The sequence below is a fragment of the Podarcis gaigeae genome (assembly GCF_964106915.1).
Source record: "Podarcis gaigeae genome assembly, chromosome: 14".
NCBI lineage: Eukaryota > Metazoa > Chordata > Lepidosauria > Squamata > Lacertidae > Podarcis > Podarcis gaigeae.
The window spans coordinates 9,869,148-9,888,405 of record NC_139690.1 but is presented as its reverse complement, the minus strand read 5'-3'; the positions used below and the strand labels follow the sequence as shown (position 1 = coordinate 9,888,405).

The 19,258-nt window shown below is 43.8% G+C and overlaps 1 protein-coding gene and 1 long non-coding RNA gene across 2 annotated transcripts in view; both read right to left on the bottom strand.

Moving 5' to 3' along the window:
- The window catches only part of TRIP4 (thyroid hormone receptor interactor 4), a 43,297-nt gene extending 30,120 nt beyond the window's left edge, over window positions 1-13,177 (bottom strand). Inside the window, exons 1-7 of the mRNA XM_083712680.1 lie at window positions 13,014-13,177; window positions 9,474-9,640; window positions 9,049-9,185; window positions 6,499-6,720; window positions 4,831-4,909; window positions 3,909-4,038; window positions 1,471-1,686 (exon numbers count right to left, since the gene is read on the bottom strand). Coding sequence (XP_083568806.1) covers window positions 1,471-1,686; window positions 3,909-4,038; window positions 4,831-4,909; window positions 6,499-6,720; window positions 9,049-9,185; window positions 9,474-9,640; window positions 13,014-13,102 — 1,040 coding nt within the window. The 5' untranslated portion in view covers window positions 13,103-13,177. The remainder of the gene's footprint in view (window positions 1-1,470; window positions 1,687-3,908; window positions 4,039-4,830; window positions 4,910-6,498; window positions 6,721-9,048; window positions 9,186-9,473; window positions 9,641-13,013) is intronic.
- LOC310831800 overlaps window positions 1-19,258 on the bottom strand; it is a 389,087-nt gene that overhangs the window by 300,271 nt on the left and 69,558 nt on the right. The window lies entirely within an intron of this gene.

The window sequence follows — 19,258 nt, the reverse complement described above, 5'->3', positions numbered from 1 at the left end:
GCAAGCTCCCAGAGCTCTGGGTCCCATTCTGGGGGAGGGGGAAGCTCGGGCTTCCCCCGCCCCAGCCCCGCGTCTCCAGCCGGGAGACGGTCGCGCTTTAGCCCCGTGCGTGCTCTCCCAGCTGGAGAGGTGACGCGCGCCTATGGAGGCTCCTGCCATAGGCGCGCGTCACCTCTCCAGCCGGGAGAGGGTCGCGGGGGGCTGCTTTAGCCCCGTGCGTGCTCTCCCAGCTGGAGAGGTGACGCGCGCCTATGGAGGCTCCTGCCATAGGCGCGCGTCACCTCTCCAGCGGGGAGAGGGTCGCGGGGGGCTGCTTTAGCCCCGTGCGTGCTCTCCCAGCTGGAGAGGTGACGCGCGCCTATGGAGGCTCCTGCCATAAGCGCGTGTCACCTCTCCAGCGGGGAGAGGGTCGCGGGGGGCTGCTTTAGCCCCGTGCGTGCTAAAGCAGCCCCCCGCGACCCTCTCCCCGCTGGAGAGGTGACGCGCGCCTATGGCAGGAGCCTCCATAGGCGCGCATCACCTCTCCAGCTGGGAGAGCAGGCACGGGGCTAAAGCAGCCCGACTCGCCCGCCTCCCTCCCACGGCACACCCGGCAACTTCTCGCGGCACACTAGTGTGCCGCGGAACACCGGTTGGGAAACACTGGGCTACACAACTGTAGCAGACCTCCACCATAGGAATTGCAATGTCAGTGGTGAGGTGATAGAAAGACCAATTCATGAAATGCACCAACTGCCATGAAAGGTTAATGGACCCTCTGACTGCTGTAGGATTTCAACAATCAACAAGGGATGGCCAGCAACATGCAGCACTTGTGAGTTTTCCAGCAGCACGTGACTGGCTATTGTTAGAGACAGAAAGCTTGACTAGATGGACAGACCTTGGCCTAATTCAGCAAAGCAATTCTTCTTTTCACTCAAAGGAAAAGTTTAATGACCACTCAGTAAGCCAGTTTTTTTCTGGTGCAAGGGTCCTAGCAAACTAACCCTGATCTTAAATATTTTACGTGCGAGTCTATATTGTTAATAATGAAAAATGTTCCCAGGAGGTGCATTTAGGATCAGGATGAATGAGGCTAAGGTACTTCACCAAATCCTTACAGCACTGTGATTCAAGCCCTGCTCTATTTCACTTCAGGCTATTACATTCATCACTAGGAGCAGATGCAAAGAAGTGCCATCCTGGAAGCCTCGCCTGTTCAATTCCACACACACTCTATCCTTGTTTGTGCATGTGACTGTGATGTCACAAAACAAGAAGTGGAAGTGAGAAGACCATCAACAGTAAGAGCAAACTATTTGATTACAAGTCCTATTCCTAAAGGGGAGAAGGATGAGACAAGGGGGAAAGACCAGCCTCAAACATTACATCCATTTGACAAAAAAGGAGCAGTTGCTTCTGTAGCCACCAAGCTTTCCTCTTTGTCAAAAGTGAATCCACCACCCTGACCTACTGTGCCATGATACTCACTTGCTGTGATAGTCTGCCATGCCACCCTGTTCCTCCAGGATTTGCCGTCCGGCAAAGTCGATTGTGATCTTTTTGGAGAGTCGAGAAGCATGCCTCAGCTCCCGTAGCTCCTTCTCTCTCTTTTCCAGTACTTCCCTCTCCTGTTTTGAGAGCCACTGATTGGAGTCGGTAGCAAAGTAGTCGGACTCGTCATCGATGACTTGAGTTCGGCGCGCACTAGCATGCAAACCAGAAGACGGTCACCCAGCAGCCCCGAGGGAAACACAGTGTCATTACAAAGGACTGATTTGTTCATTTAGCCCTGCACAGTTTGCTTCAGGAGTGGGCAACCTGTGGCTCCTCATGCTCATTTCATGCAGCTCTCAGCTTATTCTCATGCAAGTGGAGGAAAGAAAGAAAGAAAGAAAGAAAGAAAGAAAGAAAGAAAGAAAGGCCTTGCAAACCTCTGGCTTTCATCTTGCTCAGTGCCTACATGTAGTTTGCAACAGGGATTGCAGCCCTCAAAAGACAAAAGGGGGGAATACCCCACCCCTCTCCAGGGGCTCAGGGAGAGGTCTTTCCCATCACCTGCTATCTGACCCCTTTTTTATCTGCAGGTGTCAGGGAACATAGGAAGCTGCCTTATACAGAGTCAGACCAGTGGTCCATTTGGCTTGGTTCTGTCTACAGATATACTGACTGGCAGCAGCTCTTCAGGGTATTAGACGGGGTTGTCTCTTAGCCTTACTTGGAGATGCTGGGGACTGAAACTTCTAGGATCTTCTGTATGCAAAGCAAGTGATCTGCCACTAAGCTATTACTACCTAACAGCCCATGATAGCATTTGTAAGTAAAGAATCAATCTGTGGGTACACACTGGATTCAAGAGAAATTGGATGGGAACTCTCTAAAGGGAGATCAGAATGTTTGGTAATTAATAATAATAATAATAATGATGATAATAATAATAATAATAATAATAATAATAATAATAATAATAAATTGATAAAAGATAAAACATTAAAGACTTCCCTAAACACACTAGCACACTACTTCTTGCCATGTAGCACAGAGATGATCTTTGATGTCAGATACTACAAGTCCTATATTCCTTTACTTATTTTCTTACATTTATAGTCCACCTTTTTCCTGGCATACACGTGGTTCCCAGGCCACACACACTCACTAGACCAGGCATCCCCAACCTGCGGCCCTCCAGATGTTTTGGCCTACAGCTCCCATGATCCCTAGCTAACCGGACCAGTGGTCAGGGGTTATGGGAATTGTAGTCCAAAACATCTGGAGGGCCGAAGGTTGGGGATGCCTGCACTAGACCCAATCCTGTCACGGCTAAAATGGCTGCTGTTTCTTTAATGCGAATAAAGCTGGGTCAGCATGACTCAGAGGCTTGCAGCAGGTTGTATATATATACTGAGAAATGTTAGTTTGGTGCTGAGGCTGGTGTTTGGGTTGGTTGGTTGATTGGTGCTGGTGTGTATAGTTGTTCAGTTGTGTTTTGCACAAAGACTTTTAAGAATAAAACTCTGCAAGGATATTCTCGTGGACTCTTTTTGTGCCGACAAGGAGACTGAGGAGACAAAGGGAGGTCAGAACCCTTTCCTTCTTTTTTTTTTTGCTTTTTTACAAACACTGACAAATCCTGCATAACGTCAGCAAGGCAGTGGCTCAGATGCCTTTGGACAACACCCTGGGGCAGTAAGAGACAACCAATGGCCAGTTGCTCATAACAACTGGCCATGGTGGCAGAAGAGGCTATTTTAGGGTAACACAACTGCTGCAGCCACACTGGGTGCCATGCTGCAGGGGGTGCCACAACTATGCTGTAGAACGGAGTGCAAGAGGGATGACGACGACTGAATTTTAGGGTCACACAGGGTGCCACTGAAATATGAGAGCCCAAAGTCTGGCAGCTGGGTTTAATAGGAGCTGCAATGCAGCAACATCTAGAGAGCTACAAGTTCCCCATCCCTAGTCTACAGCATGGGACAGAGGTGACCGAATGAACACTGCTTCACACATATGCTAGGGAGAGAAGCAAAGCAGGCACAGTTTTGATTCTCTCAATCTGAGGATCTGAAATTGTCAAATTCACCCCCTTGCTGGTGTTATCCTGCTAAAAGGCAAATCCAGCTAGTCGAGATTGAGCAATTGGCACAGTGGGCATCTTCACATCAAAGCTTTTAAAGAAAACCTCAAGGTTTTTCTGTCAAAAGCAACCTGTTGAGTAAAAAATGAAACCTGTGTGCTTTATACAAGAGAAAGTGCAAGAACAGGGCCAAGGACGGAAACTGCAAATATTAATATTGGAAATCAGTCCTCAAATCTTTAGAAGAGAGTTCAGCTTGTGGTTCAGGCTGCTCATAAAGAAGGATTGGAGAAACTTTCCTCACAGGAAGTCTTTGGATCTAGACACATGTCTAACTCGCTCTGTCACGTACCTTGTTTTGTCATACTCCAGCAGCTTGTCCTTGTGCTTCACAGCCACCTCCAGACCTGCCTTGAGTCGAGACTCCTGGCGGGGGAGTATGTCCTTGCCACTTATATCCACCTTTCCAGAACTCTCAGTGCCTGAAATCCACAAGAGTTCATTGCGACCTGCACTCCATGCATCAATTTACACATCCACCTGGCACAGATTACACTGGTGGCACTTTGAGAATAATTTCTGCACAGGCTTGCCTGTACACCAGCACACAAAGAGGGGATGGGGAACCTTTTCATCTGTCAAGGGATGCATTCCCTTGGCACATGGGGGGGGTGAAGCTGGTGGAGGATGTGGACCAGAGCCAAAAGTGGGCAAAGCCATCCCCCTTTCTCCCACATTTGCCCCCTGCCTTGCCACCCACATAAAATTGGGCTGGTAACCATTTGCTACTTGCTGCCCACTTCTGATATAAGATGAGGAAGAGAATCCAAACCACTTCCTCTGCAGAGGAACAAATGCTCCATTTGGAGGGAGCAGTTTGAATCCATGGCAAATAGAGCATTCATTTCCCCCTCAGCAGAAGAAGTGGTTTCAATCCAAATCAGACTTCTAAAGGTCTCTGATTGGCTCTGAAAGTGCATTTATAGTTGGGGACCAAGCAAGTCACTCAAATAAAAATGGTTGACAACAGCCACCAAAGACTGCTGCAAGTGCAACGTCCAGCCCAGCCAGGGTTATCCAGAAGGAAGTGGCGTTAAAACAACTTATGGACAGGACGCTTTTAACTACCCTTCTAAATAAAACTTAAAATGCGTAAGAAACATGTGTAAGAAAGGATTGCCTTCTTGCAAATCTTTAAAGTTAGCAAAATTCCCTGATCCTGCAAACAAGGATCAAGTCTCTCCCCCCCCCCCCAAAAAAAATAAGCTACCAACCTGCCAGGAGCTTCTTCAACAGCTTCTGGCTCTTGTTGGAATCTCGTTGCAAGACATCCTGCTCTTCTTTTGTGCACACCTAAAAGAGAATGGAGAACTATGAGATCTGCTCTCTCCATGCAGGAACACATGGCCATGCAACTGCCTTCTACGGTTGGCTCATCAGCACCATCTGCTGACTTGTATGCCGCTTTCCTACAGAATTATGCCTAAGGTGGCTCACCTCATTTCAAATGAACAATAAGTATAACAATTAAAAAAACCACACACATTGGAAACTAGAAATAATCATAGTATCTGTTATAGGTATGTATGTATGTATGTATGTATTTCCGTTTTTCGAGGTGCTTCGCAAGACGAATTTCCCTATGGGCTTGCTTCGCAAGATGAAAACGTCTTGCGAGTTCTTGCGAATTTTTTCCCTTTTTTCCCCTTTTTCTAAGCCACTAAGCCGCTAATAGCCGCTAAGCTGCTAATAGCGCTAAGCCGCTAATAGCCGTGCTTCGCAAGACGAAAAAACCGCAAGACGAAGAGACTTGCGGAACAAATTAATTTCGTCTTGCGAGGCACCACTGTATATATGTGTGTGTGTGTGTGTGTGTGTGTGTGTGTATCAGTTTATACAACCAATATATAAAATACAAGTAGCTAACCAAATTTAATAGCATAAACTGAACAGAAGACAGAATAATACTAACACAAAAATAGAATAGTAGCATCTAAAACATCACCATGTTCCAGATGACGCACCTGCACCCAATAGTTTGGGTCCAAGACTCACAATTTTCATACATCCAAAGACCCCCGTCCTCATCTAGCCCATTATTCTTCAAATGGCCCATTGGTCAAAACCCAATACTGGGTCACAGCCTGAGCTAAGGTGAGTCACACTAACAGCACTAGCACCATCTGAAAACATGATAATAAATTAAGAAGTGGGCCCACAAATACATATTTGGGCCACTGCTGATTCTAGCCCAGTGCTGTCTACACTGAGTGGCAGTGACTCCACAAGGTGTCAAGCAGCATCCCCCACCTCTGCTGCTCACAGGCTGCCATCTAGATCCAGAAAATGAAATTTCTACACACTATTAATAACACCTGTTATCAAGTGCCTATTTTTTTTCTAAGCACTGTGCATATATGAAAGGGCAGCCATAAGAAGATTTGAGGTCTTTGCTTCTCATGGCTCCCGTTTCAGATTGTACCTCAATTTGCTAGGTGGGGTTAATCCGTTGAACTCCACCTTTCACCTGCTCCCTGCTCAATACCAAAATCCACCAGGAGTTCTGAAATGCAGCTTCCATGACAGCCCTTGTAATTGTCCTGGAACTGCTTCTCATGGTACTGGTTTATGAAGTTTCAAAGCAAGATGTCAGGACATTAAATCAGCTTATGTCTGCGAGACAAACTATGTTTAGAATAAAACTTCAAAAGAAGGTCTAAGAACATGCATCCATGTCACATGAGAAGCAGCTCTCTCTTTGATGAGAGATTTAGATCTGAACAGCAAAGAGGGATAAGTCTTTCCTCTTTTCCCTGAGAAGTATAACAGAGATAGCTTAGTGCACTATACAGGATACTGAACAATATAGTGCTAAAGTGATATAATTAAGCAAGGTAGAAAATGAGGGGCAGACAAATAGATACAGGAGGTTGTTAACATACCAGTGTCCCACAGAATAAGCAAGGCCCAGAGCCTTCTTGCTCACAGACGATGCGCCCACATGTCAGACAGTTGTTGATGAGTTTGTGCTTCTGAGCCAGGCACTCGCAAGGGTGGCGCCCCGGGAGCATGACTGTCAGTTTGTCCTGACCCTCCTTCGTGTACAAATTGACGTATTTTGCCTTCTTCTTGCAGGAGGAGCTGCCACTGTTTATCTCCTGGGCCTAAGTTATGCGGAGGTGTTGCAGGAAGGGAGAAGAAAACACATTTCAGAGAACAAATGGCATGAGAATCTTCAGAACTGGAATGCCTTATCTATTTTTCCACTTCTTTTTCACCAACGTAAAGATTGCGGAAGGTTCCCTCGGGACAAAACAACCTAATCATTGTCCCCTCTTGCAGAGTTTGTTTGGTACTCAAGTTTTTTATGCCCCACCTACCAGGGAGGTCTTCCAGTTATCTCCAGCTTAACTTTATCAACTTACATTATCATGCAGGACGAGAAGAAGCCATGTAATCTGTATCATCGAATTATCATTATGAGAATAGGGAATCGTGGCAGCAGAACTATTTCTGCCAAGCACAGAACCATACAAACAACTTTCTGAGATTTGATTGCAAGGATTTGTCCTATGCCTTCATGAGATATGAACAGATCTTTAAGGCACCCTACTTGGGAGAAAGAAGAGAAAGCTGCCATGGCCCTCACGATGCCAAACAAACCTCCACTGTCAGTCCATACACCCCTGAATACCAGTTGCTAGAAATCAGAAGTGGGAAGAGTGTTGTTGCACTCGGGTTCTGGTGATGGGCTTCCCAGAAGCATCTGGTTGGTCACTGTGAGGACAGAAGGCTGGACTAGACTGGCCACTGGCCTGATCAGCAGGCTCTTCTTTTGTTCTTACTTCATTTGTGAGGGGCAGAACTTTGTATTCCCATTGCCTTGAAAAGACCCATGAGTCCATATGCTGGCTGGCAGAAGAGGGGAGGGCGAGCAACACCCACTCCATGTGCATCTGTCAGAAAGCTGGTAGCCAGTTGTGAGAGAGCAAGGAAACCAAAAGGTTGAATATGGGGTGGGGTGTCCATTGTATGAGTGTGGGGTGAGTTTAGTTAAGTGGGGAACCTCCTATGAGACAGGAAAGGATTTCTTAATGAAAGTTTAGAGGTGGCCATTGGAGAGGATGAAGTAAAGGAGCACCTAATTGGGATCTGGATTACATTTTATCAAATGGGTCTGCTAGGCTTTCATAAAATGTGCCGATATGATTTTTTAAATTGTACTTAAATATACACAGGAAATTGCTTTGAACAAACTGGAAAACAGGGTGTAAATTATTTAATAAATTGTGTAAAAAAAAAGGTTAGCGTGAATGTGCAGAATCAAAATGGTGGGAAATTTGCAAAGCCTAATTGTGTGTTAAAGCTGTTGGTCACAAGTGTTCCCACTGTATTCAATAAAAGAAACAGTGGCATACTCTTTTTAAAAATATACATATACATATATTTCTGGTTGTGAATAAAAATCTGAACACAAAAACCAATGCCTCAGCTATCTGGAAACAGTAGTCATCATCATCATCAACCTTTTATTCGACCGTCAGTCAGAAAAAAGTACATTTGTCAATACACAATTAAACATCCAGGAAGATTTTAGAGCTTAGCCAACACTAAAATGGGCTAAACAGATAGCCCCATGGAAACAGTAGTCACTTCATCCATTTCAATGGCTTTATTGACTGTGATTTTTATGGTAAAAGATTAGGCAACACTTATTCAGCTGCCAAGAGATCTGCTGAGATTACAGTACCATCTATCACAAAGGACCCTATGGAAAACTTTCCAGGAGAGGCAGGCAGCGAATACATTAGGGCCTGCTCTAGCTGGGCTATCTATTACCACCCGCCCTGTTAGAAGGATTCCAGGAGAGAAATGGAAGCAGATGAAGACCACCTCAGAGTTTGATCCAGCTAAATTGTACCCTCTCACCACTTTTAATGTTATTGCAAGTCAGCAAAACTTGGAAAACCTGGTGAGTGGAAAATATTTTTGAGAGAAAATAGCATGGACTGCATACTCTGGAAGACTTTGAGACAAACAAAGCAGTCTAAATGAGAAAGTATGCCATTAATCCTTTGTATTTTTAGCCACAGAAGAAAAAGGAACAGCACACACTGACTTTGCATATTTGTTTAAATTCTCAACAAGAAAAGTATGCAATAAATCAATAGTCAGAACTCCTTGAACTCTAATTTGGGCTTCAGGTGATTTCCCTTTTTAACTTTTCCTTAGGTCCTTAAAAAGCATGTGGAAAGATTCTGGTCACTGATGACAGATTTATTCGTGCATTCCATGATAAAAGATGAAACATTTGACTCTCCGAATAGCAGGCTCCTTATCAGTCCCTACAACTGAAATACAATGGCTCCTTTATGCTCTTCAAGTAAAAACTTACAACCAATGCGTTTTTGTTTTGAAGATTAGGCTTCTGTCTTTGGATAAAGCACCCACAAAGTCAATCTGACCCCATGGTGGACAACAAATGCACCTACCTTGGCTAAATCTAGTGGTGTTTTTACTTCCTCTACAGGCTGTTCAGCTTCAACATGAACAGGTGCTTCCTGTTTGTTTCTTCCTTTGCGTCTTCCCCTCTTGACTTGGTCTCCTGGCCGAAGAACCTCTGAGCTATCTAAAAGAGAATGTACAGTAAAGAAAAATTCAATAGCTCCTGCCACTCCTCTCCCCTTCCCCTTGTAACATTCACTTGCTCTCTGCGCCACATCACTTGCCATCAGCACAAGTCAATGTGCAACAATTTACCATCAGCACCTTTCTCGAGGAGCACCAAGAACAATTCAGATTAAGATCTCATATTTATCAATAATGAAACTGGATTCAGTGGTAACCTAAAAATGTTGCAATCTAGCAATCAAACAGTTATTTCTTCTACTTACTGCCTCATTATACTCCCACTTACCATCTTTTTTCCGATATATTGGCAAAGGGTCAGAAGTTGGCTGACAGGACTTTTGCCATCTGGCTACCAGCTCATCCACAAAGTGCTTCTTCTTGCCATCTGCCCCCTGGATTAGGTCAGTGACATAATCTCGAATCTCCTCCTCATCCTCAATAGACAAGATATATCTATAAAGGAACAGAAAGTGCAGAAGCTTGTAGGAGTGCCTTGTTCAAAAGACAAGATGAAGGCTAAACGCTTTTGCTACTTAATTTCTCAGCATGCTATTTGTATAATGAGACTTCCAAGGGCACTGGGGCAAAATAAAGAACTAAATGAGACAACATAGTAGCAAATTAGAGTTATGGCTGAATGCACAGGGAAACAATATACAAACTCCACACTCAGAAAGATCTGTGCACCCCCTTCTTATTGATTTAACAAAATTTATCTACCACTTGATTGCAAGAAAACCTCTAAGCAGTTTACAAACATTCTTGATAAAACAGTTAAAAGCAATATTATTATCTTATTATTTTTTATCCTATTATTTGAAACATGATTTATTATTAAGATTTTTTTTTCTCCTAGTTAAAAAGAGACAGTCAAAAGCAGTGGTGCCCTAGGAACTGAGGTGCCAACAGGGCTGTCAGTTAGATAGGGGAGGGAGAAGGGAGGCATTCTAGCTTCTGCCTGTATTTTTAACAAGGTTTTGATTAGCAGAAATCAGCAGGTAGAGCACTTTACAGGACAGATATATGCAGCAGCTGCAACAATATATATGAAATTTGAATATTACATCACAAAATTAAAAAGAAAATACACCACCCATCGGTGGTGGTAAAAAGAAAATACACCACCCATATTAACAAAAATATGTTGTATAGAAAGTAAAATGTTACTAAAAAAAATGTTGCATATACATAAAATAAAGTTCTTTCATCCTTTGAGACTTCTGTCTCTTTCAGCGTGGGTCCTTCGTTTCCTCGATTACTGCATTTGCTGTAACAATTAACTTAAGATATATTGTCTATATTCTTTATACTAACTGACTGGCAACAGCTGTCATTGTCAACTCAAAATATCAGTATCACTCAATTAGGGCTGACACATGCTTATGCTCTCCCACCCTGCTGGGTTCCTATGCCTTTAACTGCTCACAGACAAATAGAAATACATTTGGTTTCTCCTGTCTGTGATAAATGGTCATCTATAGGACCTCCTTGGGGGACGCAGGTGGCGCTGTGGGTTAAAGCCTCAGCGCCTAGGACATGCCGATCGAAAGGTCGGCGGTTCGAATCCCTGCGGCGGGGTGCGCTCCCGCTGCTCAGTCCCAGCACCTGCCAACCTAGCAGTTCGAAAGCACCTCCGGGTGCAAGTAGATAAATAGGGACCGCTTACCAGCGGGAAGGTAAACGGCGTTTCCGTGTGCTGCGCTGGCTCGCCAGATGCAGCTTTGTCACGCTGGCCACGTGACCCGGAAGTGTCTCCGGACAGCGCTGGCCCCTGGCCTCTTAAGTGAGATGGGCGCACAACCCCAGAGTCTGTCAAGACTGGCCCGTATGGGCAGGGGTATCTTTACCTTTACCTTTATAGGACCTCCTTACTTGAACAAGTAGCATATAAAATTGAAGACACATGCATGCAATCTACAGTAATCTCCTAACTAGGTTGTTGTTGTTGAACTAATTGTAACTTTATTCTTAGAATCATAGAATTGTAGAGTTGGAAGGGACCCCAAGGGTCATCTAGTCAAACCCTCTGCAATGCAGGAATCTTAGCTGAAGGATCCATGACAGATGGCCATTCTTGTTTGTACTTTAACAGTACTTTTTACAGGCTGGGAGCAAAAGTTGCCAGGATTTTATTATTGTAAGTAAATAGATTTAACTGAACAGGACAAGCAGACATTCAACCGGCTTTAGAATAATATTTTCTAAAAAACCAGAAGATTTTCTTTTAGGAATTGTAAGTGCCAAAATTCCAAGTGACCAGAAGAGACTTTTTATGTATGCAACTACTGCTGCCTCGACCCTATTAACCCAGAGATGGAAAGCAGGCAGTTTCTTCCAGAGAAGAATGGCAGATTAAACCGATGGACTATCCAGAAACAGCAAAGCTGACCAGAAGAATCAGGAATCCAAAAATTTTAATAATAATGGGGAAAATATACAATTTATCTTTTAAAAAAAATTTGTAAACAATTAAAATTATTAGTAGGATTGGAATGATGCTCGTAGTTAAAAGTTGGACTATGGTTTTATTGGAAATTAAATAGAATTAGATTAACAGAGAAGGTGCAGGAGAAAAAGTTAACATAAAGACCCACAAAAGTGGAGGGGGTTAGCACAAGGGAACTTATGGAAATTGTTTTATTTGTTTGCTTGATGAAAATTTAAAAATAGTGATTAATGACGATTACATCAATTTATTGCCATTCTCCTTGCTTCCTGCCAATGCATTGTGTGGGTAGAATTCAGATTTGCTAGGAATTGTTTTTGCTATTTATTCTGCGTTTCTGTTTTTGAGGCTTTTTCGGATAATTTGTTTTTGTGACCATGTGGAACCCAGTTCAGCTACTGATTGATTGATTGATTGTGTGACTGCGGAAATGGATAAAATCCCCCACATCCAAGCAATGCCTATCATCAGTGCAGTAAGAAAAAAATTTAATTTTAATTTTTATCATCTGCAACGCTGTCTTATTTGTTTTATAGTATAGTACATTTATTATTGCTTTCATTTTATGGCTCAGTGGTCTCATTAGATAGTAAAATTCATGTTAAGTTGCTGTTTTAGGAGTTGTTTTTAAAAGTCTGGAACAGATTAATCCGTCTTGCATTACTTTCTATGGGAAAGCACGCCTTGATTTTGGAACGCTTTGGTTTTGGAACGGACTTCCAGAACGGATTATGTTTGAGAACCAAGGTATCACTGTAATAATAATAGTAACAGACATGTCAACTCCGGTGGCTGTACAGTGGACGCTCGGGTTGCGAACGTGATCCGTGTGAGAGGCACGTTCACAACCTGCAGTGCCGCGTATACGCACACACGGGTTGCGATTTGGTGCTTCTGCACATGTGCAAAGCGCAATTTAGTGCTTCTGCGCATGCGCTGAAACCCGGAAGTAACCCGTTCCGGTACTTCTGGGTTTCGGCACGTCCGTAACCCGAAAATGTGCACCTTGAAGCGTCTGTAACCCAAGGTATGACTGTATTGGCATTTCTGCCTCTCCTACAGCTGCTAAAACAGGCATAGGCAAACTCCAACCCTCCAGATGTTTAGGACTACAATTCCCATCATCCCTGACCCCTGGTTCTGTTAGCAAGGGATGATGGGGATTGTAGTCTGGAGGGTCGGAGTTTGCCTATGCCTGTGCTAAAGGCACAGGAGCCCCACCGGGCCTAGCGTCGGCCGCCTGCCAAGCGAAAAGGGGGCGACTCGCCTCTCCCTGTCACAACGCCGGCAGCACTTTCTCTCCACAACCACCGTGCGGGGTAACCGGCTCGGCGAATCGACCCTTTCCCCCTCCCCTCCCCTCCTCTCCCCTCAGCTCACTGGACAAGCTCCTCGCCGACATCCAGCCCGAAGCCGCCACGCAGCTGCCCCACACACCACGACACGAGCGCCCCAGCCGCGGCCTCCATCCCGGCTTCTGCCCGAGTTCCTCTCGGTGCTGGGGGAAGGAAAGAGGGGGTGCACCTTCTCCGTAAGCCGGCGGCACCTTGGTGCAACGCCGAACAATCTCGGCTCCGCAACTAGGGCTGTGCATCGATAGTTCCGGTTCTGATTTAATCCGGAAGAAGAGATCTTTGGGTCCGCTTAGCAGTCGTCAGTGGCCGTCAGGTCCCAGGACCGTCTTAGGAAAAAGATCCTAAAGACGGCGGGCACTAGAAGACCATTACTTAGAGTTTAAAATTGCTTATGTTGGGATCAGAGGTACAGCTGGGCAAAGTATGGTTTATCTAGGAGACAGAGTGATAGATAAGGGTGAAAGAGACTTGGATTTTCATTGTCTCTAAACCAGGAAGCAAACTGGGTGGGTGATCTTGAGCCAGTAATCCCATCTCATCCTAAACCTACCTCACAGGGTTGTAGTGAATATTTTTTTTTTTTAAAGAGTGTGTGCCTAAAAAGCCCCAGTTTAGCCTTTCCTTTAAGAGAATATGTTGTGAACCATTTGTCATTTGGGAAGTCTTTTTCCAGGCTTACAGTATCCCTTCTGAGGTGGAGTGTCTAAAATTTTACCCAGTTTTCCAAATTTATTTAAAATCCTCATTGTTAAGCCAGGATTGCAGATGACATTTTTATTGTCAGTCCCATTTCTAATAATAGCATGACATTTTACATTTTCATTGCCCCCCCCCAACTGAGAATGTCATTGATCCTAAAATCTCTTTGCAGTGCTTAGTCATTGCCAATTCAGACTCTTATCAACATACATGTAACGTTATAATATATTTTATGTTAGTCATTTATAACGTTTAGATCATTTTCTTGCTTCCTGCCAATGTGTTGTGTGAGTAGAATTCATATTTTTTTAGGAATTGTGAGTCCAAAACCCAGGCTTTATAGTTATTCAAAACAGGTTCATGTGAAGACGCCCATCATGATCTTGTTTATGCTCTCTCATAACTGGGATCCAGGAGGGAAGGTTGAAAACAAGGACAAGTGAGGGAGGGGGATATAACGAGCTTCCCTATACTAAGTCAGACCATTTAGTTCACCACTGTCTACACTGATGGGCAGCAGGGGACATTCCCAACCCTACTTGGAGGTGCTAAGGATTAAACCTAGGACCTCAGATACTCTACCACTGAGCTATGGTCCTTCCTGCTAGCAGACAGAGTTGTTGCCTAGCTACTTAAAAGATCTAAGGCCATGACATAAATTCTGCATAAAATGTGCACCTGCTTATCTGTATATACAGTATAGACACAAATGTAGGTCTCTGAGTAGATTAAGATGGTGGCTGGCTGGGGTCTCATCGGCACTGTGCTTTGCAGCATGTCTATCAGCCTTGTCAGCAATGTGAAAACATTGTTTTTAAAAGTTTTAAAAGGAAGTGTAGTGGGAGGTGATCTGGAGCCCAGTGCAAAAGACTCAGGGCCACAATGCTCCTGGGAAGGGGTAGATATGTAAAAGTTGGAATGTGTAAATTTGTCTTCTGGACAAGCCCAGAGTTAGAAGAAAGTTCAAACATAGCAAGTGGGTGCAGGAAAGAAAATGAGAGACAAATAAATGTGGCAGGGGGGAGAATAAGATAAATACATAGTGAAAAGAACAGGCAATCGTATGTATAGGTAATGAAGAAATTGAAGCAGAAAATTGGGATAAAAATCCCACAGAAGGAGATGCCATTCCCACAAGTTCTTACCCTGGTGCAGTTCCAAAGGCTCAGAGTTCTGCTCAAGTAGTTTCCATATTCTGCAAGGAGGGGGGGAAATGGTGCACTGTGTTGTGTGATGTTCCAACTGCCTTTCTTTTTTTTCACATACACAAAGGAGACAGTGATCTGTGGGCTGAGCTGGCCTTGAAACCAGCAGCAACACTAGCAGGGGAAAAAGGAGGCCTCCTGTGGTTTCCTTCCCTTCATATATTTCAAAGCATTGCCTGTGCCACTTGGTTAAAATGGCTGTATACCTCCTCTGTTACATATACAAAGAGTAACTGCTTGATTCGTGATTCACTGCTCTGAAGTGCTCTCTGGCCTGGTTCTAATCAGCCCAGTCTATAAAGCAATATTATTGTTACGTGCTAGAGTGTAAAGTTCAAAAAGACAAAAGCATTATTTTATCCTCTTTTTTTTTTGTCAATTCATATCAATTTTCTTTTGTGCATGTCACACATTGAGATATGACAGTAAGTTTCCTGTATAAAATGGGCTATTGAAACAGGAGCTGAAATAAATTTGGAACAAATGTATACATCTTAAGTAAGCAACATTTAATGTTACTACTGTATTCATATGCTAAATGTAGCAAGCAAATTTCGATTCCAAAGTCATTTTAGATGAATGGGAAGCACGTTTACCATTACCACATTTTCAGTACAGTCATACCTCGGGTTGAAGTAGCTTCGGGATGAATATATACGGGTTGCGCTCCGTAGCGACCCGGAAGTAACGGAGCACGTTACTTTCAGGTTTCGCCGCTCGCACATGCACAGACACTCAAAATGACGTCACGCGCATGCATGGAAGCGGCGAAACGTGACCCGCAGTCTTGCAGTCGCATGTTATGTTCGCTTCAGGATGTGAACGCGGCTCTGGAATGGATCCTGTACGCATCCAGAGGTACCACTGTACGTCTTAGTTCTAGCCAGCGGCGAAGGAAGGCGCTTGGGCGCCTGGGGTGGTGCGCCCAGGGGCAGGGCAAGCCGCCCATAGGGGCGGGACACACTGCAGGGCCTCCGGAGTCTGCCTGCCTCCTCCCACTCAGGCACCCTACAGCTGGGGGGGAGGCAGCAGGCAGACCGTTTGGGCAGCCTGGAACCTGTGTGGGCCCAAGCCACTGTGTCTCTCCCAGGAGGGACACGTGGCTAGAGCGCACTGCAGGGCCCGTGGTGAGTGCTGCCCGAGATTTTGTCACCCCCCTCAGTGGAGACATCCACCCCCTTCCTCCACCCCTGGTTCTACCCCCTACAAGCATATCACTACAGTCTGAAAACCACCCTGCTCTGAAAACTCCTTAGGAATTTCACTAGGATAGAGCTTTCCAAACTTTTCATGGTGGTGACACACTTTTTAGACATGCATCATTTTGCAACACAATAATTCAGTTTTACTAGCAAACCGCCAGAGGTTAAATTAACCTCTTTCCAGCCCTGGGAAGAGTGCGGGGAGTGTTCATATGACACACCTGTCAACTGCAGCCAACACATTAAATGTTTTGAAAGCTCTGCACTAGGAGGATAGTGGTGATTCTCTTCCTGTATTTAACTCATAGCAACCTGGTAAGGTAGGCAATGTGGATAGATAGCCACCCTGGCAATATATTCCACATGCCAAATGTTTAACCAGTGCAGTCGTCAACCCACTCAACTATACTGCCTACCAACTTTGAACTGTAGCAGCACAGTGCTTCTTTCCAAAATGGTTTGATTATTGTCTAGGGAAGGGTAGGTCCAAAGCCTGAAGTGGTCACTGTAGGAAACAACATGCTGGTACAGACAGCATTTGGTCTAATCTAGTAGGGCTCTTCTTATCTTCCTTATCCTGAAAATAATAATGTGAGAGTTAGCAACTTGTCCAAGGCTATGAAGTGAGCTTTGCGGAAGTTCATCCTAGATTCCATACACACACAAACAGTACTAACATCCCTCTCTAGCACACCTTGTGCCAGGTGTGCATTTAATATGCACACACAGGACAGAACATGGAAGAGAGATTGAATGAACGTTGCAGCTCACGCTGATTTCTCAACTACAGTCCAATTAAAGCTGGAGAGTAACTTTAGGTGGTGCACCAGGTCAACCAAATAAAAATTGGGCAGTGTTACATAGTGATGAAGTACTGTAGATCCGTTATGGTCTAAGAAGGGAATCCCTTTGTCCATGCAGGAACCAACATATTAATCTGTATCATCCTGACAGCACAGGAAGATGTATCTCAAAGGTCCTTTTTTGAGTGCATGCTGTTAAGTTCTGATTGATTGCCATGTGCAGGAGATGGGGCTTTCATAATGGTGGCCCCAAAACTAGTGTATTACCCCTGAATACCAATTGCTAGGAAACATGAGAGGGGGAGGGCTACTGTGCTCATGTCGTGATTGAGGACTTTGCAGATGTTAAACTAGTGGGTAGGTCTTTGGTTTGGTCCAGCAAGGCTCTTCTCAGGAGCTGCTTCCAGCTCTGGCATTTGGGTAGGCCTATTAATGGGTAACATTGATTTATACCACAATAGTTTGTGCCCCCAGAGACCTTCTTATACAGGTATTATTATTAATAATAATTATAATACCTTATTTGTACCTCTAATCTGTACATGCATTCTGCAGTGACTGTTTTTCTCTTGTACCTTGTGTCTCATGCTTTATATGTCGCTTTGTGAGGGCTTAAGCTACTGTAAAAAGTCACAACAAAATAGAAAAATAATAATATAATGCTTTCAAACCATTAGGTCATATTACACTTTAAACTGGAAGGATATTTCAAAATGAACATCTAAATGAGCATCTACATTAAGAGCTAGGAAATCCAAAATGTTAATGAATGTGTTGTAAGAAAAACTGTTTTATCTGCCCTGAACTAAAACTGTTAGCCATTAATAAAAAGCACCCTATTTCTCAGGTCTTGTATTAGAAGGACAGAAATAAATTGTCATATTTGACTGTACATTGTAGTGTTCCGACAATCAGTTTGTTTTGCTTTCTATCTCCAATGTGTTCTCTCTCTCTGTGTTATAGATTGCTTATCTTTTCCTCTTTCAGTCACTTTTGTGGTTCTGATGGAATGTGTTGCTTAAGGGCAGCTCATTCCACAACAAGCAAGTTAAATACAATTGTTATTCTTGTAATCTTGTTGCTGCAGATTACTACAATTACTCTTTGGTAAACGACACGACACTAAAGTGCTCTAAAACCAATTAAGTCAGTTTAACAAAATAATGGGAATGCCAAAGTGAGCTTAAATTGGCTTTATACCTAATTAGCTCAGCTGTATTTGGTTTTGAATGGAACCATTCAAGATAGATAATGGTAAGTATTTAGCACCTGTAAGGTTTGTATTCGGTAACAAGCAGGGATGCACACAGCTGAAATCAGGAAGGTGCTTATACCAGCTTTAATTCATGTTTAACTTTCATTTATAGTTCTAGTTACAGGTAGGTAGCCATGTTGGTCTGCCATAGTTGAAACAAGCAAACAAAAAATTCCTTACAGTAGCACCTTAGAGACCAACTAAGTTTGTTATTGGTACAGTATGAGCTTTCGTGTGCATGCAAACTTCTTCAGATATACTGAAACAGAAGTCACCAGACCCTTATATATAGTGAGAGGGCGGGGAGGGGTATTACTCAGAAGGGCGGTGGGAATGGGTGATTGGCTGATAGGTGTGGTAAACCTGTTGACGACTGTTAAGCACTGCAATTGGTCTTACAGGAAAAAGCAAGGGGTGAGATGGCTAAAAATAGCTTTATCCTGTATAATGAGATAAGAATCCAATGTCTCTATTCAGACCAGGTCTCTCCATGGTTTTACGTTTGGTAATAAGTTGCAATTCAGCAACTTCTTTCCAGTCTATTTCTGAAATTCTTTTGTAATAAGACAGCTACTTTGAGATCTTGTATAGAATGTCCTAGGAGATTGAAGTGTCCTCCTACTGGTTTCTCTGTCTTGTGATTCCTGATATCAGATTTATGTCCATTTATCCTTTGGCATAGGGTTTATGCGTCTAGTTGTAGAAGTCTCACTGAGTTTAGCGTGACTTGCTCCCAAGCATGGGAGAGCTTTACGTCTCTTGCAACGAAAGCACAAGTCTTGTGATACCTTAAAAGACTGACAAATCTATTTTTTTTAATTGAATTTATATACCGCCCTATACCTGAAGGTCTTAGGACGGTTCACAGAACAAAATCAGAATATAAAACCAGTCAAAATAAAAAGCAACCCAATAATGCCCCCTCCCAATTAATTATGGCATAAGCTCTCATTGACTAGTGACCATTTCAGTAGATACACAAAGTGTTGTTCTAAGTTCTATACACACGGGGTCAAATTCCAATGAAATGAAACAAAAGATAAACTGTAAGAATCAGGGCCGAATTTAGGTCTGATGAGGCCCTAAGCTACTGAAGGCAATGGGGC